The sequence below is a fragment of the Eublepharis macularius genome, chromosome 1 (genome assembly GCF_028583425.1).
Source record: "Eublepharis macularius isolate TG4126 chromosome 1, MPM_Emac_v1.0, whole genome shotgun sequence".
Classification (NCBI taxonomy): Eukaryota; Metazoa; Chordata; class Lepidosauria; order Squamata; family Eublepharidae; genus Eublepharis; species Eublepharis macularius.
Genome location: NC_072790.1, coordinates 250,217,872 through 250,240,682, shown reverse-complemented (window position 1 = coordinate 250,240,682; position 22,811 = coordinate 250,217,872). Strand labels below are relative to the sequence as shown.

At 46.9% G+C, this 22,811-nt stretch overlaps 1 protein-coding gene across 1 annotated transcript; it reads right to left on the bottom strand.

The window, feature by feature from the left end:
- Positions 1–21,958, bottom strand: S100A10 (S100 calcium binding protein A10). Its single transcript, XM_054981289.1, has 3 exons — positions 21,855–21,958; positions 1,793–1,964; positions 1–478 (listed from the first exon to the last, which is right to left on the bottom strand). The coding sequence occupies exons 2-3, from the start codon at positions 1,931–1,933 to the stop codon at positions 314–316; spliced, it is 306 nt and encodes a 101-aa protein (XP_054837264.1). The 5' UTR covers positions 1,934–1,964; positions 21,855–21,958; the 3' UTR covers positions 1–313.
- Between the last annotated feature and the right edge of the window lie 853 nt (positions 21,959–22,811).

Sequence of the window (22,811 nt, the reverse complement as noted above, 5' to 3'; positions counted from 1 at the left end):
ATTTTTGTTTTTTTTAAAAAATCCTCCATTCAGAATGTTTTATTTCATAGCACAGGTAGAGAGGAGTATAGGTTAAGGGCAAGCTGACTTTGGGGTTCCTGGCTGGGTGATTTGAGGGTTCAAACATTTTGGAAGGGGGGTTAGGGACCTTTCGATTCTCCTGCACCCGACTGCGCTTACATTTGAGGCAGCAAGTGGCACCTTTAAGAAGAACTGGGATGACTCTGGAGGGACAGGTAGGTTCTCTGGGAGCTATTGGCAGAGGCCCAACTGTGTGGTCAGTGCTGTGGAGGACGGAAAGCTGCCTCCCATCTTAATACTTCTTCCCTGTCGGCTTCATTTTCTTCACGTAATACTCGTTGCAGCCGTTGGTCAGCCCAGCGATCAGAGAGAGGTACCCCTCGAAATGAACTTTTCCATCCCGACATTCCTCTAGGTTCTTCATGATCCTGTCAATGGCCATTGGGTCCTTCTGGTTCTGAGGACAAGAAGGGGGGGGGGAAAGGAAGAGAAGGGAATTTGGTTTACTCAGAGGCCAACGGTCTCATTGACAAAGGTGCCTTCTGGTTTTCTACCCATCCTGAATGAATCCGCCTCTGTATTTTGTATAAATACGATTGCTACCAGTGTTTTTAATTGTTTCCAAATATGTATTTATATGTTGTTAATCCGCTCTGAGCCCGCTTGCAGGGAGAGAGGACTATAAATTAAATAAAACAAATGAATTGCCTTTGGGGGATGCTTTGGTTAAATTTTGGCTGGTGTGAATTGCTAGCGTCTGTGTTCTCCAAAGTCATAAAGTGTCTCAGTGAATGGACGTTGCATCTCGTATCTGGAATGCATTCATGTTAACGTATGCGCATGAACGCTAAGGTGCTGGATGTGTTCATGTGTGATCTGAGCAAAGATAAAAATATCCCGAGCATGACACTGTATGTAGAAAACTGCTGAGGGAGAACCGGTGGTAATCACTGCGAAGGCTCCATAAGATATTGTAATTAACAAGGTTGCTTTGGGACAGGCATTTCCTGCTTGTCAAGCCTACATTCTATCTGCTCAACCTGTACATTTGAAACAGACGCTTAATCTACTGTTCATATGAAATCTGTAACAAAAGGCGCCAGAAGTCCCACTTCTAATGCCGCCTTGGAACTTCCTTCTGCTGAGGGACATGCATGGAGCGCTGTTTTTGAAGGGGAAACTAAAGAAATGGTCGCACCCATTCTAACTAATCCTTCCTCTTTATGCCCCTACTCCAAGACTATTGGCTAAGCTCTTGCGTGGCCATGGAATGTTGGCAGACATTCTACATTCTGAGGGGGAAGGGTCAGGGATATGGTGTTGACCAACAACACAGCTGCTGCAAAAGGGAAACTCAGCTTGGTTGGGAGAATGAGAACTTACAGGCCACAGGAACAAACAAGCACATGCTGTGGATGGAACGGAAGGGGTCCAGTGTAGTCTGATACATGTAAAGAGTGTAGTGTAGAGGTCAGAATGTCAGACTAGGATTTAGGAGATCTGAGTTCAGATACTCAGTCTTAGACCGGTTGCGCTCACTCAGCCTGACCTACCTCACAAGGCTGTTGTGAAGATCAAAAGAAGAAAGGATTTTATTTACCCTGAGCTCTTTAGAGGAAAGGTGGGGTAAAAATGTACTAGACAGAAAAAACCCGCACACCTTTGCAGTGCCTGGAAACCCCCGCTCTCCCCGCATACCCCTTCAGGGCTTTGCATTCCTCAAATTCCTCAGAATTACAGGCTCAGCTTCAAAAGTCTAACATCCACTCACTTCCATATATCCCGGCACTTCCTTCTCCATCAGCTGCCGAAGATCTTCCTTCGTTAGATAGTTCTTGTCGCCTGCGAATTTGTGAAAAGTGAACATAAGGTTTTCCATAGCGTGCTCTAACTGAGATGGATGTGACGGCATCTTTGCGCTGATTTTTGGCACCTGGCGAAGCCTAGAGAGGGAGAGAGGGAGGGGAGAGAGAATCCTGATTAAGCCCCTTAATGGACAGAGAGTTCAAACAATAGCCAACACGTTCAGCAAAACTAGGCAAGCCAGCCTATTCTTCATGACTGTATCAATGCTAGAAACTCTTCCTTCTGTGAAAAATCCTAGCTGTAGATAGGAGTCCCCTGCAGTGATTCACGTTTGTGCTGCAAACAGCTGTCACGTGTCTGCAACGATCTGTGTGAGCAGAAGCAGAAGCCCAGCTAAAAGTCCTGTAACTCAGGGGCAAAGCAGCCAACTGGTATGCAGAACAGCTCAGGTTCAGCCTCTAATATCTCCCCTTGGAAAGATCACCACTGCTAGGAAAGTCCCTGGCTGAAATCTTTGAAGAGCCTAATCTCCATTAGAAGCGAGAGTGGCACGGTGGTTAAAATGCAGGACTTGAAAACCAGATTTAACCCCCTCCCCCTCCCTCCCTCCACCCCTGCCCCCGCTTACCTGGCCGGTGGGGGAGATAAATCCTAAATCGGGCCTGAAGGAGGCTCGAATTGGCCTGGATTGTGCTGCTGTGGAGTGCGGGAACGCTCCCATGCTCCACAGTGGCCCATTCCAGGCAGATTCAGGCCCGAATCAGCCCAGATCAGGCTGCTGTGGAGCATGGGAGCGGTTCTGTGCTTTGCAGCGGCCCAATCTGGGCCAAATCGGCCTGAATCTGGCCCGATTTGGTCCCCCGCAGAGCATGGGAGCGCTCACAGGGTGGCCATGCCCCATGTGATGATGTCATTTCCCAGAAGTGACATCATTGCACGGGCCCAGGAGCACATAAAGTAGGTGCTACTGGGAGGACGGGGACATGGCAAACAACAGATAAAAACAGCTAAGACTGGGAGGGGATGCTTCCCCCCCCCATAGGAGGCCAGAAAGGAGACCCATTTGCCTCAACCACCAAAGGCCTGGTGGAACATGTCTGTCTTACTGGATCAGTGGAATGATAGTCAATCCCGCTGGGCCCGAGTTGTCTCAGACAAAGAGTTCCACCAGGTTGGGGCCAGGACCGAAAAGGCCTGGGCCCTGGTCAAGGCAAGACAGACCTCCTTGGGGCCAGGGACCACAAGCAGATGTTTATCTGCTGAGCAGAGCACCCTCCGGGGAATATAGGGTGAGAGGCGGTCCCGCAGGTATACTTGAGGAAGAATCAAATGGGCATCAGGGCACACATTGGTGGGCACCGTGTTGGGGATCACTGCCCTGGCACTTTCTCTAGCTCTGCTTCTGGGTCACAGTGCCACGTGACAATAAAATGTGCGGATAAAACGGAGGAGAAGAGAAACATCACTCCACCCTCAGCATCTTGGAGGAAGGGTGGGTAAAAAAGCGCCCCAACAAGTTTTTTCCACTCCTTGTATCTGACGAAGGGAGCTCTGACTCTCGAAAGCTCAAAAAGGCTTTTTTACTCAAATGGGAGGGCTGTATTGTAGGGATGGCGTCTCAGAGGCTTCGCTAATGAGTTAGGGACCAGAGACTTTATCACTATATTGCCTTATGTATTATCTGTTGCTTTAAATATGTACTCCTATGTACCACCAGCACTCCATGTTGTTTAATGTCAGTCAGTATTTTTCTACTCAGTACTGGATTTTTGCTAATACTGTGTCTTTTAAACTTGTCTCTATTTCCCCTATGGCATTGTTTATGGAAATGTCCTTGATACTATATTGAAATGTACTTGATACGGATTGTACTAAGCTCATACTGTGTAATCCGCCTTGAGTCTCGGTGAGAAAGGCAGACTATAAATGACATAAATAAAAATAAATAAAAGACATCCTTGCTCTCCAACAAACTTGTTTCTTTATGGAAAATATTGGCCACTACGCCAAAGCCAGCCATGGGTGGTAAATAAGAACTGCTGGTTCCATTTGCGCTGCTTTCTTTTAACACCAGACTTCCATGCAGCGACTTCACAGATGCCGTTTCTATGAACAAGCAGCGTTTTAAAAACTGTTCATCCAACCAAAATCTCAATCTCATCTGAAAAAGAGCCCTCAAGGTCATGCCCAAGAATGCAATTATCTAACTATTATAGCCCCAATTAACACACAAACCACAGACAGTAATTTAGGGATTAAGTGATTCCTTGACACAGCAAGGGATAGGCTTGATACTGTGGATCTGCTCCGCTAGCAGGAGTGCTTTGCACTAGTAAAGTTTCCCTGCTCTGGAGGAAAGCATCGTCCAGTGGAATGGATCTACCAGATCCACCCCCCCCCCAATAAAATTGTGTATCTAAGGTGCTGAATAACACCATTTTAAAGCTGACAATAACAAAATTGAAATGGTTCAAGATTTTCAATTCCTTGGCTTAATCATCAACCGAAAAGAAGACTGCAATGGAGAAATCAGAAGGAGATTGAGACTTGGAAGAACAGCTGTGAGGGAGCTAGAGAAGATCCTTAAAGATAAAAATGTCTCCTGGGGGGACAAAGATCAAGGTAATCCAAACGATGGTATTTCTCGTTACTATGTATAGATATGAAAGTTGGACAATGCAGAAAGCTGACAGAAAGAAAACTGATTCATCTGCAATGTGGTGCTGGAGGAGAGTTTTGCAGATACCATGAATGGTCAAAAAGACAAATAAGTGGGTTCTAGATTACATCAAGCCTGAATTCTCCCTAGAACCTAAAATGACAAAACTGAGGCTATCATACTTTGGTCACATCATGAGAAGACAAGATTCTCTGGAAGAGTCAATAATGTCAAGACTCTCTGTAAAAGTCAATAATGAGAAGACATGACTTTCTGGAAAACTGGAAGGCAGTAGGAAAAGAGGAAGACCTGAAACGAGATGGCTGGACTCAATAAAAGAAGCCACCTCCTCCAGTTTGCAAAATCAGACCAAGTCTGTTAATGGTAGAACGTGCTGGAGATTTTTCAGTCCCCACAGATTGGAAGCGACTTGATGGCTCATAACACAACACACACACAAGGTGCCAAGAAGTCATAGCTGACGTGAGGCAACCCCTTCTAGCAGTATTTCCCAACCAAAAGCGGGCCATGAAGCCCCTGAAAGTGGGCCACAGGGAAGCCATCCCCAATGGAAGCCCTTTGCACTCTGTTCTTCCTCTCCTCCATTTCAGCTCCTCACATTTTCACCTTGTCTCCCTTTCCAACACCAATGAGGAGAAAAACATTGTCTGGCAATGAGTTACTTCACACTTGTAGCTGGAAGAAGAGGAAGGAAGGTTGTGTGTGGGAGCAGAGGCTGGGTCTTGGCGCTTCATCTTCAGCGACCCAAATCCCCTGGAGTGCTTCACTGCTTCCAACCTTTGGGAAATGTACTGCACCGAACCACTGGCTGATATTTGCCATCTTCCTACATCTCCTCAACTCGACGCTCTTCCTTCCCCCTCAGTGCCTTCTCAGAGCTAAGCTACAAGTGATGCCTGACACAGGTTGGACACTTGTCAGCTTCCCTCAAGTTTTGATGGGAAATGTAGGCATCCTGGTCTTGCAGCTGTAATGGAGAGCCAAGCTGTAAAACCAGGATGCCTACATTTCCCATCAAAACTTGAGGGAAGTTGACAAGTGTCCAACCTGTGTAAGGCATCACTTGTAGCTTGGCTCTCAGTCTCTTGCACCAGCCTCGGATGAATCACCATATGAAGTAAGTTTGGACTTGTGGGCCACCATACCAAAAAGGCTGGGAACCACTGCCTTTTCAAGGCAGGAGCTGGTCAGAGGTGCTTTGCCATTGCTTGCCTCTACGTAGCGACCTGGACTGGCTTCTGAGATCCGGCGCAATCGGGCTAGCCTGGGCCATCCAGGGCCGTTTCCAGACAGCTTACCTGCACCCGGGACGTCGCGCCACGTTTCGGATCGTGCCGGGGAAAACGCGAAATATCGCGTTTTCGCGCGCGGGTTTTGCGCGACATCGCGTCTGGAAACGGCCCAGGTCAGGGTTCTATTAAATTAGCACAACCAAACAAGTGAAGCCCTTTTCATGCAGTGGAACAAAAGAGAGCTCTGCAGGCTGTTACTCAAAGATGGAGGCTTTGCCTTTCCATCTGCAAACTGACCCTACCCTGTGCTTCTGAGCATATGCAGAGTGCTTTTCTCTTATGGCTTCCCAGCCAGGCATGCTATGGCCACTCTTAACCTCCTGGAAAATTCCTCCTTGAGACTAGAGACAGCCCAGGCAAAAACCCAATCCTGAATATCTGGTTTTTGAGCAGGCTCGCTGTTCAACTCTGTTGAGTCTAACCCAATGCAACCCCCTGCCCCTCCCTTAGCATTCTTTCCATCACCCCCTCCAGCCCCAGCCTCTGCTGGCGCGTTGTCTTTGTTGAGCAGTCCTGGTGGCTGCCAGGAACATCTGCAAGCCTGAGAGACCATCTGGTTCCTATCTGGAGACAGCCCTGCTCAAGGCTGGGAGGCGTTGGCCACAGTCCCATGGCAGTGTTTCCAGCCAGGGAGCTCTCTACCCACCCACCGCTCCTCCCTCTCTAGGTTGGCACTGGAGGGAAGCACACCCTGCATTCATCCGTCTCCCAGACCAAGTCCCCTTTGAAACTCTTAACCCTTAGCTGGCCAGGGGAAGCCCTCCTGCAAATCTCACGGCTGGGACGCTCTCCAGACTCCTGGCAACGAGAAAACCAGCCCAGCCAGAAAAGGCAGAACCTTTCTCCCACTTGCGCAGGGCATTTTTTCAAAAACTCAAAATTACTTCATTCTGCTACATTTGTGAACGGCGAAGCCGTTTTTCAAAAAGGAGAAAGGATGGAAGAAAGAGATTCTGTGTCGACATGGCAGATTTACGCTAGTTCGGTAATATTTTAGCAGCTTCCTCCAAAGTTCTGCATATTGTAGTCTGTTACAAGTGCCAAGAATTCTCTGCGAGAGATCTAGCCACACCCCACTTGCTGGCACTATTATTTCCCAACAATTTCACTGGGTTCCCCCAAGACCCAGTCAGGGGTTTTCAAGGCAAGTGGGAAGCAGAGGTGGTTTGCCAGTGCCTTCCTCTGCTAAGTCTTCCTTGGTGGCTGCCCATCCAAGAACTGACACTGCTTAGCTTCTGAGATCTGACAAGATCAGGCTATACCATGCTGCCTTCCCTCCCACCCACTTTTATAAGCCTCTGTTATGGCTAGGGTTGCCATCTCCAAGTTGGGAAATTCCTGAAGATTTGGGGTATGTGTGTTTGGAAACCTAGGGAGACGAAGGACCTCAGCATGGTGTAATTCCATAAAGTTCACCCTCCAAAGCAGCCATTTTCTCCAGGTGAACTGATTTCTGTGTCCTGGAGATCAGTTGTAATACCAGGAGATCTCCAGCTACCAGCTGGAGGCTGGCAACCCTAGTTATGGCCCCTTACCCCCACCCTGGTAGCCATCTTTTTTCTTGAGTAAAAAGACCCGAGCTCTCTGGCCTTTCATATCCCAACCCTTTAAATCATTTTGGTTGCCCTCGACTGAACTCTTTTCAGTTTTGTAATATCCTTTTTGAGCTATGGCAATCAGAACTGCACACCAGATGCTTCCAAAAAGCCTGCAAGGAAGGCACGAAACATTTGTGTTGTTGCCCTCTAGGAAACGGTGCTCAGAGGTAGACTGCCTCTGAACAGGAATGCTCCGTTTAGCTACCAAAAGACCTGATAGCCACGCCTCTCTCTGCTAGTGTTCCTTTCATTTGAATCAGCAACCCAACGAGTTCATCATCACACAAGAAGAGTTGTTTAACATCCCGCCCCTCCGCCTGTGACAGTTCAAGCTTTCGAGAGTTTCACTGCAAGACATCTTGGTGCAAAGGCCAGGGTGGGGTGGAAGAGGTGGGCACGATGCCAGGCAGGGTGAACTGTTGCCCAACACTTTTGCCGGAGGGAGTGGTTCTAGGATATTTTCAATGCTGAGGTTGGTAGCAAGCCAAAGCATCTGTTTGCCATCTGCCGCTGTCCAAAGCACACCCGAGATCTACTTCACCCTCCTGCCGGGGTCCATACTAGCTGTGCTTCACTTTCAAAATCCAAGAGGGTGATGGTGGGAAGAAAAAAGCATTCTGGACATGCTCAGAGGCTACTGTTGCTTCACACATTCAAGGAACCGTCAGTGGCACAAAAACTGGGCTCCTGGGTGAACGCGGCCTTATGTAGAGCCAGTTGTCAATTTTTTGAGCTCTTCTGCTAACAACCCAGATGAATTCAAGCACTTCCTTGGTAGGTAGGCCACCATTCCATCAACAACACCAGATGTATGAAAGTGAGGGCAGTTGACATTCAGTGGTATACTGCTTCCCAATATGGAGGTTCTATTTAGCTGTAGCAGCTTACGGCAGATCTGTCATCCTCCATGAATGCGCTTGAACCCCCCCCCCCCCAAGCAGTCATCAGCACATCTTGTAGCAGTGAGTTACATAAGCTAATTATGCATTACATGAAGAAGCATTTTTTTAGCAGCCCAAACCTATTATCAGCTCTACTAGGTGACCCCAAATTCTAGTATTAAAAGAGAGGCAGGCAGACAGACAAGATAGACAGACATCCTCGCTGTCTCCAATAATTCTGGACAGCATTTTCCCCCTCTAGGAATGGAAAGGAATAATAAAATACAAGGGGATATTTGATAACATGGTCAATATAATATTGCCTCTAAAACAAATCAGGCCAGATCAAAATTTTCACCTTACTCTGTCCTCCATTATTATGTACAGTTTTATTGCATATGTGTGGAGAGGCTTCTGGAAGCTTCTAAGCAGCCCGTTTTATGACATAATTTTGAGTGTCATCTATGACTCCGTGCAAGGAAAACTGCATGAACAGCAAAAGCAGGAGAGAACGATGAATATTAGCTTTCTTTCCATCCACTCGCTCTCCCCCGTGCATAATTTTATAAACCTCTATCATCTCCCCTGCTTAGTCATCTCGTTTCTAAACTGAAAAGTTCCAAGTTTAGGTAGGTGAGTCAAATCGTTTGAGATCAGTTTCTACCTTGAGGGCAACCGTGAATTAACTAGTAGCAGACTGAGAAAAAAAGAAAAGGACATTTTTTTTTAGTTTGTTGGCCCTCCGAAACGTGAAATCTATTCACAGGCATCCAAGCTGTTCCTCAACAGCTGCAGTTATCTGTCTGAGGAACACATCTCAAACATTTTCAAGGAGTAACAAAACAACAGTCCAACATCCTCTTAAAGCCGAATAAAATTTATTCCGGCGTATAATCATACATCAGTGTTCACTTCATCAGATGCATGAAGCATAGTTGTATATGCATCGGGCGCATCTATATGCACATCAGAAGGAATGTGACAAAGAGATGCTGGTTGAAAACCAGACCCAGACCAAAGATTAACCAGTTTGCTCAGAGCGGGTGTGAACCATCCTTGACTGTTGTTAGATAAGCAAAATATAAATCTAGTGCAGCATGTAATGAGATAAGCAGATGCTATAGGAAGTGACAGAGGTAAGGCTGAAGATCTGGAAGTGAGTGGGATATGCAGATTTATTCGGCTGCTAACGACTAACATGGCTCTCCACCTGGGATTATTATCAAGGCAGTCATCGGCGTGAGCGTGCCGTTCGCAAGGACATTTTACTACCAGGTGCTTCAGGATCAAAATCCTCTGCTTTGCAGAAGATGCAAAGAACTGGAATTTCAGATCTGGATTTGAGGACAGCCAAAATCTCAGAGCCTGATCTGAGAATCAGAGCCAAGCTACAAGTGACGCCTTACACAGGTTGGACACTTGTCAGCTTCCCTCAAGTTTTGATAGGAAATGTAGGCGTCCTGGTTTTACAGCTTGGCTCTCCATTACAGCTGCAAGACCAGGACGCCTACATTTCCCATCAAAACTTGAGGGAAGCTGACAAGTGTCCAACCTGTGCAGGCGTCACTTGTAGCTTGGCTCTCAGTTTCCCATGAGAGACTTTTGCCATCTTGAACAGCAGAAAGGACGCACTTTCACAGCCCTTCAATGCAAAGTCCAGCTTGTATTGTGTGTGTGTGTGTTATGTGCTGTCAGTTCGCTTCTGATTTATGGCAACTCTATGAACAAAAGACCTCTACAACATCCTATCATGAACAGCTCTCCTCCCCGCCCTCACGTTTGTCCCACTTTGCTTCCAAGTTCAGAACTGCACATGTCCTAGGGTTGCCAACTCCAGGTTAGGAAATTCCTGGAGATTTAGGGGTGGCAGGGTTTGGGGAGGGGGGACCTCAATGGGATATAATGCCAAAGAGTTCACCCTCCAAAGCAGCCATTTTCTCCAGGGGAGATAATCTTTGCAGCCTGGAGAACCACCTGGAGGTTAGCAACCTATGCTCCATCCTACGCCACATCCATTTTATCCGCACAACAACCCTGTGAAGTAGTTTAGGCTTAGAAATAATGAATGGCTCAAGAATGACATAATGAAGGATAGGGTTGCCAGCCTCCAGGTGGTGGCTGGAGATCTCCTGGAATTATGACTGATCTCCAGGCCAGAGAAATCAGTTTCCCTGGACAAAATTGCTGCTTTGGAGGGTGAACTCTATGGCATTATACACCACTGAGGCTCCTCCCCTCCCTGAACCCCCCCCCCCAAATCTCCAGGAATTTCACAACCCAGAACCGACTTGCCTCTGCGGCAGAGGGAGGATTAGAACCCAGTTTCCCCCAGACCAAATCTGACCCTCTAACCAGCATACCACACTGTCTCTCTTCTACACAGCACAAAGCTTTCAGAGGCTCTTAAAAATTCAAGCGGTCGTCTTAAAGTTTTTCCATCGTGCCTACAAGATCCAGAAAGCAGAACTATAGAAAGCAGAACTCCTGCCGACCGGCCCGGGTAGCGATTTTGTTCAACCGCAGCTGCTTCCTGTGGGTGCCTGCTCCCTCCTGGGTGTTCCCCAGAGGTGGGTGTTTGCTGAAGGCTACAGAAGAAGCCTGCAGAGAAGGAGAAAACGAAATCTTCCTGCCAACTGCCACGATGAATAAATCAGGAGCTTAAGAGGCGCTGGCAAAGTTCCCTTCGCTGCCCCGCCCTCCTCTGCTGTCGCCACCACAGCACCTCTCTCCCCCACTCCCAGAATCTTGAGCAGACGGGCACTGCCCTCGTCGCCAGTCTGCTGTTTGCCAATGGTTGGCCCCTGCGCTGGGGGAAGTGACTCTGCATCTTTGGCATCACGGAAGGGAAAAAAATGCCATACTCTGCAGCAAAGAAATCCACGTTTTGGGGCCTTGATTTACAATGCAGTCCTAAAGTGACAAGGTTGAAAGGACAGGGCTTAAGGGTTTAACTCTTCTTGGGATTGCACTGTCAGTCATGCGAGGTTTACAGCCTGTTTAACAGAATTTCTCAGGGGTGGAAGAGGAAGCGCTTAGCATGACCGAGAAACTGTCCCCTAAAATCTGACTTTGAAGGAAGCCCTGCGGGTTGAACCAGTTTAAATTTACTCTGCGGATTTAGCAAGCTGATATCATCGTGTGTTAGATTTACTACTTGTCTCATTTTGATTCTGCCCTTTCTTTAAAGAGCTCAGGGTGGGGGGTAGTGGCAAGTACCACCCATTTGCCTTTACAAATCTTAAGGACCTTTGCTTTTACATTTAAAAAAAGCTGAAGTGGTTGGCACTCATGCAGAACCCTGCACATGGCTAGGGATTCTCGGATTTTAGGAATATAAGAAGTGGTTAAGCTGGTTCAGGCTAAAGGTTCATTTAATCTAGTACCTTGCTTCCAACAGTGATCAGTTAGATGTTTTTGGCACACACTTAGAGTCTATCTCCACAAGACATCTTGCATGGGGACACTCAACTGACTTCCTTTCTGTGTGGTCTTATATTCAAGTGTACTCTGTCTCCCTAGCCGTGCATGTATGTCTACAGTGGGAGAGCAAATGTAAGATTTTTCACTTGAGCGTCCATCCCCGTGTAAGATGTCTTCTGTAGAGATCCAGAAGAATTAACTGTGTTTGTAATTGCAAAATAGTAAAGAGTCCAGTAGCACCTTTAGGACTAACCAACTTTATTGTAGCATAAGCTTTCAGCAACCACAGCTCTCTTCGTCAGATGCAACTAGGCGATCGGATGCATCTGACGAAGAGAGCGGTGGTTCTCGAAAGCTTATGCCACAATAAAGTTGGTTTGTCTTAAAGGTGCTACTGGACTCTTTACTGTCTTGTATAGAGCGACTCTTAAGCAGACGACGGTGGTGATGGCCCTTCTCAGCCAACTGTCCCCTGCGTCAGGTACACCAAGGTATACCACCTTTCTTCACGGAAGTAAGCAGCCTTGTGGGGGAAAAAATCTCTTCCCCTCTCCCCAACATATCTACGTTTAGAGCTGGAGCCAGTCATGAAGACAGTCTGGCGCTTGCGGGCAGCATTGAAAAGCACAAGATAAAGCTTTCCCTAACACAAAACATTCGTACCGTGGACGTAATCCCTCCCCTCCAATTGGAACCATCTCAGTGCACCCTTTGGACGGCTATGCACAGGCTGCCATTACCCTGAAACAACAACAAAAAATCCACCTTGGGTGTGGAATCGGGAGTGGTAAGGAATGGCTCGCAGGATTCAACTTCCAGAGAATCTCAGATTTCATTGTGAAAAAAAGCAGAGGGCAAGTTTCTAGACCTTTTAACAGCCCCCAAAAATGCTTGATAGGACACAACAGGGCTTGCTGGTAGGGTTGCCAGCCTCCAGGTAGTGGCTGGAGATCTCCCGGAATTACAACTGATTTCCATGCCACAGAGATCAGTTCCCCTGGAGAAAATGACTGCTGTGGAAGGCGGATTCTATGGCATTATACCTTGATGAAGTCCCTTCCGTCCTCAAACCCTCTCCAAGCTCCACCCTCCGAATCTCCAGGAATTTCGCAACCTGGAGCTGGCAACCCTATTTATTTATTTATTTATTTATTTATTTATTTATTTTTCAATTTATATACTGCCCATCCCAGGGGCTCTGGGCGGTGAACAGTTTAAAATCGATAAAAACACACAAAAAAACAATTCTAAAATCAATATACAAAACAATAATGAAATAAATTAACCAAGTACTTGCTGGAGTCTCAGAGTGGTGACCCAATAACAACATCAGGGAACTGGGCACCACACATCACTGATCTAACCAACCCTGTGTTTAGCAAAACTGGAATAAATTATGCCAATCAGCAAAGAAAAATTATTCAAGCACTGCTTAAATGTGCATGATTTGCGTTGTTTGCACAGAGGAGCGATTCCTGGCCTGGACACACGCGGTCTTGTTGCCGAGGGACTGCGTGAGAGTCCCTCGGGGAAACAGGAATGTGTTTCCCAGCTTTGCAAACATCAGGCCTGGCCGCTGTTGAGTCAGAGGTGGCAGAAGACGTTTATAAGCATGCTTGGTCAGCGCCAAGGCCTCCAACCCTTTCAGAAGCTTTCTGGGAGTCTAGGCATGGCACTGAGAAAAGCACACAGAGATCCAGACCGAAACACAACCCTAAATTAAGGGCGCGACATGAAATCTGCTTTGATTCTGAGAGAATCAGGCAAAGATTTACACCAAATGGCTCAACCGTCACATGTCTTTCAGAAGCTGCCCGCTTTCAGACTGTCGAAACATCGGTGCCGCAAGCGTTTTTTGTTTGCGCCCAGGAAACCTGATCCATATTGATGGCTCTTATGTTCAAGTCATGAAGAGAAATCACATGCTACAGCCTTCCTGGCACCGTCTGCTGATGGAAGATTGCATGCTTAAAAGCTTCCGCCCCTACAATAAACACATTCCCCGCATGCAGAAATGCAGCAAGCCAAAGAGAAGGCTCAGCGAGAAGGCTTCTCCCTGGCATGCTAATTTCTGACATGAAACAAAGTCTTTTTTAACAACAGTTGGGGCCAACGTTGAAGCATACAGAGAAAGGGATTTGCTAGAACAAACCAAGTGAGATTCATTAGCAGGTAGGTGAACTTGTTTTTTAATGCTCTAAGTGCTACACCACACAGCTCCCCCTGCTCCAAATTCAGTTAGATAACACAGACGCTGCCCTAGTGAGTTAACAGGGTAGCTTTTCCCCTGCCAGAGCAGGGTGTATGAAAGGAGCGTTAAGCTTGTAGCGAGAAGTGAGGTTTTCATAAGTGGAATTCCATTCATGCTGTATCAGTGGCCTTCCAAAGTATGCACACACCACACACACACACAGAGCGAGTCTTTGTTGATTTTTAAGGGAGGTCTTTTGTTCAGAAGAACACTTCCTTTGTTACCACCTCCGCCCCAGCCTGTACGCTGATCTTTATGGTCGGTGCTAAGCCATCTTTTGCGTGGGGAAGCTTTCTGGGCGTATAGACAAGTACCAGAAAATGGAAACGTGCAGGGGTTTTACTAGAAGCCAGAGGTGCCCACTGAAACGTCCCCTGAACTTTGGGTTTCCACGCTTGCTACAGTTTTTGGTTTGGGGTGGCCTGTTCTGTGTTACATGGATAAAAAGGAAGCAGTTCACAGATTCACAGAGTTGGAAGGGGTCATACAGACCTTCTAGTCCAATCCCCTGCCCAATGCAGGATGAGCCTAAAGCATCCCTGACAAATATTCATCCAGCCTCTTCAGTTCACACAGGGCACAGCAATCCGCCTATGGAATTCACTGCCTCATGAATTAATGCCGGGCACTTAGCTGCCAAATAATTAGAGCACCAAAAATGCTGGGATTGTAGCAAGGTTATCAGTCTCTCCGGTCAATGGATCCTCCATGTTCTGAGGCAGTATACCACAAATACCACATAAAAAGGGCAAACAGGGGTGGACCTACTTGCAGATTTCGGAGTTTGCCACTGTTGGAGGATACTGGATTAAATGGGACCTTTGGTCTGACCCAGCTAGAGTTGCCAACATACTTGGTGAAAAATGTCCTCTCCCTTTAACAGAAGCTTAACATGTGGAAATGGACAACTGAAGCTTTTAGTGGCATGGAAATAAATAATCTAAGCCGAATAATAACATCCCATTAAGCCTCTGTTAAAGAGACAGGACATGTTTTCCTGCAGGCAGTTGACAACCCTTGTAAAGATCAATTCTTGTTTTCTGAACTAGTTCCATCAGTAGTTGTTACTTCCCATAAATATAGAGCCTCCATGTTCAATGACAGTGTATCTCGGAATACCAGCTGTAGTTTCTCAGCAAGAAAGGTAGACCATAAATGATATAAATAAAATAAACGAATACATAAAGCAAGTGCCAAAATTTTTGTAATTTTCTAAGGAAAGCACATAATATGTGGGTTAGTTACTATTTAACATGGAAGTAACAAGAAAGTAATAATATCCTAGCTGTTGATCTTATTGATTTGTGCTGTGTAACGCACCTTGGGTCTCAGTGAAAAAGGCAGACTATAAATAAAGTAAATTAAAATAAATAAATGGTCTGATCAGACTATAAATAAAGTAAATTAAAATTGGCAGTTTCCAGCCACTAACTCTGAAATCACTCCTTTCTAGAAACTGCTGTTTCCAAACAACGGTTTACTGTATCGGAGCAGCAGGCATTTTGTCGGTCAGCGGTTTCAAGGGCCCAACCAGTTAATTTCTCCAGCTCAGATTTAGGTAAGGAATTAAGAACATACCCTGTAGGAATAAGATTTTACGCCTGAGGAAGTCTGAAACTATAGCGAAAAAGAAGGAGACACTTTGGGTGTTTTTTCAAAAGCCTCATCATTTCAGCCATAGTTTAAAAATACAGAGTAGTGTGGAAGTGTCTCTTTCACATCTGCTCCAAGGAATTTGGGGGATTTATTTATTTATTTGTCATTTATAGTCCGCCTTTCTCACTGAGATGCAAGATGGATTACATAGTGTGAGATTAGTGCAGTCAGTATCAAGGGCATTTCCATAAACAATGCCATAGGATAAATAAATGCAAGTTTACAAAGACATCACAGTAGCAAAAATCCAATACAGAATTGAAGAAATGCTGAAACAGACCATTAGCAATTCTAGGACTGACATTAGACAACATAGAATTACCCAGTAGGGGCATAACTAAAGCAACAGGTAGTACATAGGAGCACATACTTAAAGCAAGAGATAGCATACCTTCAGGACCGCCTCTCCCCATATGTTCCCCAGAGGTCACTTCGATCAGCTAATAAGCAGTTGCTGATGGTCCCTGGCCCCAGGGAGGTCCGCCTGGCCTCTCCCAGAGCCAGGGCCTTTTCAGTCCTGGCTCCGACCTGGTGGAACTCCCTGTCTGAGGAGACTAGGGCCCGGCGGAATTTGTTATCTTTCCGCCGGGCCTGCAAGACGGAGATGTTCCGCCAGGCATTTGGTGGGGGCTAGGCTGTCCTCTTGCCGGCCATACCACTGAAGACCACCCACCACCCATGCAGAAGCTCATAAAGTATGTCACAGGTCATTATGTCACAGGTCATTATGTAGACGCCTTGCGTCTAAAATGCTGGATTTTAATATTTATACCCACCATTTGAGAAATTTTATTGCACACGAATAATGTTTTTACATGTTTATTTATAATGTTTTTATTGTTTTAAACTGTATGTTATAAATTGTATGTTGTTACACCGCCCTGAGCTCGGCCGATGGGGAGGGCGGTCTAGAAATGTAATAAATAAATAAATAAATAAATAAATAAATAAATAAATAAATAAATAAATAAATAATAGGACATAGGGCTGAATAAACACGGATCCTCCCTGCCCGAGACAGATCCAACGTCTGGGTCTCTGCCATTTAAACTCAACTCTTCCAACCACGATCAAGTTTTATTTGTTGCCAAGAGTCTCATCTCGTATCAATCTGCATACTAAGAAGTCGCCATGAGTCTGCCACTCCAAAGGATTCTGGGAGAGTGCTTAGGAAAGGCTCTTAGCTCTCACCAGATACTGGCGTTTGTGGCCCCAAGTGTTCCAAGAACGTACTTTCAAACCACACCACCAATCTCCTGAGCTGCTTTCAAACCACACCACCGATCTCACTGAGTGCGCATGCGTGTGTGGGAGAGAAAGAGAGAGGTGTCATGCCGAGAGCATCAGTTTAGGACCTTTGAGGCTCATGTTCAAATACCCACCGCACCATAAAGCTCTCTGGGTCACCTTGGGCCAAGCCCCCTTCCCCTCTGCCTATCCCTACCTCACCTGGCTGTTGTGAGATCAAAACCGAGGCATGGGGATGCAGGTTTGTACACTGCTTGGAGCTCTGTGGGGGAAGACGGGAATAAAAATGGATACAGTCTGCAGTGACTCACGATGGGTCTACTGGAAAGCTGCCATGAAATTTACAGGTCCTTGGAAATCAATGAATACTCGCTTGCTATGCAGCAGTTATACACTGCATGCCTTAATTAAAGTCATCAAACGTTAATAAGAAGACAGATAATCATCTGGAAAGAAATCTGAATGCAGCATTCTAAGTTTCGATCTGGTTAGTTACAAGGCCAGCCACGCCTTTTTGATTCCTTGCACAGATTGATACACGGTTGTACCCGACTCTACACTGAGAGTCTCTCTACATGCTTCGGTGTGAGTTTGTCAAGTGTAGAGTGACGTGATGTTAACCGGGAAGCGTAGTTTAAAAAGACAGAGCTGGCAGAGATCACTCCTGAGAAGATTTGTTAATTTCATCTTTGCCTCCCAGAAGGCTCTGTCAGTTTCACCTCTCTAGTCTAAAACTGTGTGGGATCACAACCAGAGGGCAGCGAGGGATGGAAATGGGCTGGAGCTGCCTTCCAGAGCCGGGCTTGGACCTGGAGAGGTTATAATGGGCTGAAGTTTCCCTTCTGGCATTTCACAGCCCCTTCACTCAGCTCCAATGTATATAGCAAAGCCTTTGCCCTGCCGCCGGCTCTGTCTTGTTAAACTACCCTTCTCGGCTACCATTGCATTTCCCAACGTGTGTTCTTCACGTGTCACATGTCTCGTGTAGAGAGATTCAGAAGTGGGCAAAGTTTCCTTCGCCACCTTGATTTTAAACACAATGAGCACCCTGCACGCACTCTCCTAATTTGTTATGGCTACCACCTGTTTACTACCAAGCACTAACACAGATTAGCGATTCCGCCACGCCCACAAGCATATCTTGGAGAAACCCACCCATTTTGAACCCCGGTCTGACTGCGAAAACAACAGCGTAATTATTCACATTGAGACAATTTGAGCCTTGCTTCCTCAACAACCACAGGAACAGCAATTCTCTGGATACGAAACACTTGGGGGCTGCACACAGTTGGATAGGACCAATGTCTTTGGGGGGCTTTCTGGAACACACTGACCCGTAAGCCGATGCTGGACTCTTCTAAAGACCCAAAGAGATGCAATCTCATATTGCTGCTATGCAAATGTGCATTCTTTGGAAGCGATAGGGCCCCACCCTTATCCCCCAGGTTGGAAAGGGAGGGATTTGGACTTCCATAAGGATGACAGAAGAGCCTCCTGCCAACATGTGATCTAATCCATTTTAACGAGGTCACACCAGCTCCCAAGGGATACCCCAGCCTCGCCTACCCCTCTCTCCATTGTAAGAGCTTGCTGTGGGCCATTCAGTTTCCTGGCCCCAAAGGAAATAGCCAGACCACCAGATCGACTGGAACGCTCCCCCCCCTCCAATCCAGCAAATTAAAAATCTGAAGACATTTGGAGCTTTTAAAGCCCTACATACCGTGTGCACACCACTATTCAAACTTTCTCTGTAATGACTACAGACTTCAAAACCCTCCACTGAATTTAAAACTTCAGCCGGAAAAAGGAAACGGCCGAATGTCAGGAGAGTAAGCTTAAAAGGGAGCCAAGAAGGCTAGATAATCCATCTAACCAGCGGGATTTGAGTCCAGCGGCACCGCCGAGACCAACGAGATTTTCAGGGTGTAGGCATTCGAGAGTCGGCGCTCCCTTCTTCAGGTCAAGAAGTCTGAAGGGAGCTCGGACAAAAATCCTTCTGTTCTTCTGTAGATCAACACGGCTACCCGCCTAACTATCCATCTAACCAGATACCTAAGGATTCTGAGCAGTGTGAAACTGGCCACACCCAGATATGCTAGTCTGAGTTAGATATCCGCTGATGCCGCTCTTCTCTCTCACAGGCTTGTGGTTTCCTTTCACTGACAGGTTGGCAAGCATGTTCGGGGGCAGAGAGGGGGCCCCAAATCCTCCCCCCTTCCAGGAAACCTGTTTCCATGTGCTCTGACTCCCTTTCGCTAATCTCCACCCAACAAAACTGACTCGACTTCAGGTTAGAAACGTTTTAAGTACATAAAACCAAGCAAGCAGTAGCCTGTCTTCTTCTACCCAGGAACTCTTTATCTCCTTTGTAAAGAAATGAAACAAGAGTCCAGTATCACCTTAAAAGACTCGCACCATTTACTCCAGCACACGTTTTCGTGAGTCAGAGCTCACTTCCTCAGATGAAGGCAGTGTTTACGTACATCTATCAGGCTGATGTATATATACCGCAAAAAGGCAGAGGGGGAAATGGTATGAAGAGGGGTTGGATCAACACAGGATTTACCCCGGTTGCTCAGAGTGGGTGTCAGACCCTCCTGACTGCTGTTAGATAGACAAAATGTAAAACTCGCGCAGGATGTAAGGAGATAAGCAAATACAATATGGCGCTGCAAAGATATAGCCGAAATAATTCACAACTCCACCTATTTACAGATGTTAATTAATTCGGCTCTCTCTCTGTCGCTTCCTACTTGGATCTGCTTATCTCACTACATCCTGGAACTAGTTTTACATTTGCCTTTCTAACAACAGTCAAGGGTGTTTCATCCCCACTCCGAGCAAACAGATTGAATCTTGTTTCGAACCAGCCTCTCTTTGTAGCGTTCTGGCCCCCTTTCCCACCACCTTTGGGTTGCACATAGATGTGAGCTTGATGGATGTACATGCACAGCCCACGCGTCTGATGAAGTGAGCACAGAGTCACGGAAGCTTCTCCTGGAATAGACGTTAGTCTTTAAAGTGCCATGGGTCTCCTCCTGTTGTATTCTGCAGCTGCCCATCTGGAATTATCTCCAGGGAGAACAGAGGAAAGAATAACTCATGCTGCTCACATTGCAGGGGCCTGTACCTCTCCCCTGAGGGGCAAAAACACACCAAGGCCAAAGGGAACCCTCTACCCACACAAGTCAGTGGTCAGTTGAAAGAAGTCCCTTGGACAATTGCTGGGAGTCTGTCTAGAGGCTGCTGGCTTCTGGAACTTCTGCAAGGTGGGCTGGACCTGGCTTGCAAAGCACTTGTGATGTCCTTAAGCAGGAACGGGGTCATTTGATCCTTATTCTATTGCAAATGTTAAGAATGCCTGAATACAGAATTCTTCCTTTGTACATACAAAACGTATCAGTGGCTCACCAAGATTCTGTGAGGGAAAGAGCCCTCCTAATCTTGCCATAAACTATGATTTCCATGGCAGAATAAACAGGCTATTCCCTGGCTAGGTCGGCATTTCCCAACCAGAGTTTGCTGGGGTGGGGCGTCACCCCCTCTTCTGCCAACGTCTAATAGTTAGCCATCGGGCACTCTGCACTTTTAGAACGGTTTATCAATACACCTTTTGTAAGATATTTGCATCGTTTTTTAATTGTAGGTTCCTTCTGTTTTTTTTGCGTTGTGGTTAACGTCTAATAGCTAGCCGCCGGGCCCCACGGATTGCTGTTTGGGTTGCGCAATATGTGTGGCACTGCTTTTTAGAAATTGTTTTATATATTTATTGATGTTTTTATCTGGTTTTAAAGTAATGTGTTTATGTATTTTATATATGTTGTATTCCACTCTGAGCCCATTTGGGGGGAGAGCGGATTAGAACTAATAATGATAATAATGGACCCTGGAGTTCTGCAAGAGATTGTCAGGGGTTCCGCAGAATAAATAAATAAAATTTTTGAAATAATGCAATACATTCCAAATGTCCCCCCCAAATATCACGGTTACTAATGTTATATTTAGTTGTACTGGATCTGTATTTTACGGAGCACTGACGATAAGTGACAATAATTTAGCAGTAAGTGAATTGCACTCCACACTCTCAACTATTTCTGGCCTGTCAACGGTTTTATAGGTAGGGCTTATCCGGATTTGGAAAATTAATTTAGGGGCTCCTCTGTGGAAAAAACTCTGGGAAATCCTGGGCTAGGACATCAGAACTGGGTGTGGCTCCATTCGTTTTGTGCTAGGGAGAGCAAGCTAGCTTCTGTCCCTTCTCCAGTTGGATTTTTCACAACTCGGCAGGGCAAAGGGCGCCAAGGGACACACCCTTTTTCTTCTGGCAGCGGCCAATGGCTCTTGCTGGACGATCCCGAATTGCTCTAGTTTTAGCTGGGGGGGCGGCGGCGCTTTCTTCTCAGACCAATACATTTAAAATTTTAAAGATACGAGACTCCCCTCTTAACTGTTCTCACCAGAGACGTTCCCTGGTTCTAATGGGGGGGGGGGCGCCTTCCCTTTTCTTTTGGAGCATCTGATGGAAAACCTCCCCCCCCCCCAAAAAAAACCGGGGATACCAAATTCTCTCCAAATTTGTCATCCGGCCCGCATCTCTCCTATTGCTCTCAGCGAGGGGCACGCCTCGCCCAAACGTTGCAAGCTTAACCCAGGAACACCCCCCCCCACACACACACACCCTTTCCCCATTTCTGCCTTGGATGGGAGAAATAAAATCCCTGCGGTTTTTAATTCTGAAGTCCATTTTTTTTTTAAAAAGCATGCAGATCCAGCCCCTCCCCTTTGCAGGATTTTTTGAGATGCACCCCTCCATTTCGGTTGGGACCCCCCTTTCCTCCTGCCTCCGGAGAAAAAAATCTTCCTATTCGGAAGCAGAGCGCAGCGAACGCGCCCCTTTTTACGCGCAGCGAACGCGTCCCCTTTTACGCGCAGCGAAGGCGCCACTTTTTGGTGCACAGTGTCCCCGTTACGCACAGGGGGAAAAAAAGGCAAGTCACTCACCGAGGCAGAGCTTAGCAGCTGGAAGCAAAGAGAGCAGCCTGCAGCGACAGCTGGCCGAGACACAGTGAGGTTAGCCGCCGCCTCTGCAGGCTTGGCCAACCTCAACTGCGAGGGGTTGGGCCGGGCAGTGGGCGGAGAGGGAGGAAGGGTTCTGTGGCTGGGTAGGAAAACGGACCGGCCCCTTGGAGAGGAGCCGCGTGGAGGAGAACAGCTCAACCTGCATAGCGAGAGCAATCGAGTCCAGTCTCCTGTGCGTCTCTCTGGCAGGGGCTCTTGTGGATTCAGCAGCCCCGTGCCCAGGCAGGCATTCAACAGGTGCAGAGGGGGGAATCCTGTAATGTCGAAGAAGCTGAGAACTAGGAAGTCGTCTAACCAGGTGGGCTTAGGATACCCTTCCATCTGCGCTAGGGGCAGAACGGCGCTGACCTTCCCGGCAGGGGTAAAAGGCAACTCTGGCTGGACGTAGAGGGACTGCAAAGGGAGGTTTAAAGGGCAGCATCCGGCTTGGTGGACGGTTTGGGTACATACCTGAAAGGTGCACCTGCTTTTTCGTTTTGCCCTTTAAGGCACCACACCTGATTATTTATTTGTGCCTGGCGCCATTAATGTGCTATTACGACCAGTTATCATTATCATTTATATTACTTACTTCGTTTATACTCCACCTGTCTCCCCTGTGGGAATGCAAAGCGGCTTGCTTCATTTTCGTCTCCCTCATTTTATCCGTACAAAACCCCTACGGGGTAGGCTAGGTAGAGATTGAGTGACTGGCCCAAAGTCACCCAGTGAGCTTCCAGTGCAGAGGGGGGCAGGATTCGAACTTGGTTCTCCCAGATCCCAACCGAGAACTCTAACCACTACACAACACTGGCTCTCTATTGTAAAATTGCACACATACATACAACCAATATTGTTCTATGGTGTTGTTTCTGTCTAGGCAAACAGAAGGAAATTCTG

Bases quoted from the DNA above. Each gene is read 5' to 3' on its own strand.
- S100A10 (XM_054981289.1), bottom strand. From the start codon at position 1,933: ATGCCGTCACATCCATCTCAGTTAGAGCACGCTATGGAAAACCTTATG. The intron at 479-1,792 runs GTGAGTGGATGT...TCTTGTCCTCAG, and splicing joins AAGTGCCGGGATATATGGAA to AACCAGAAGGACCCAATGGC.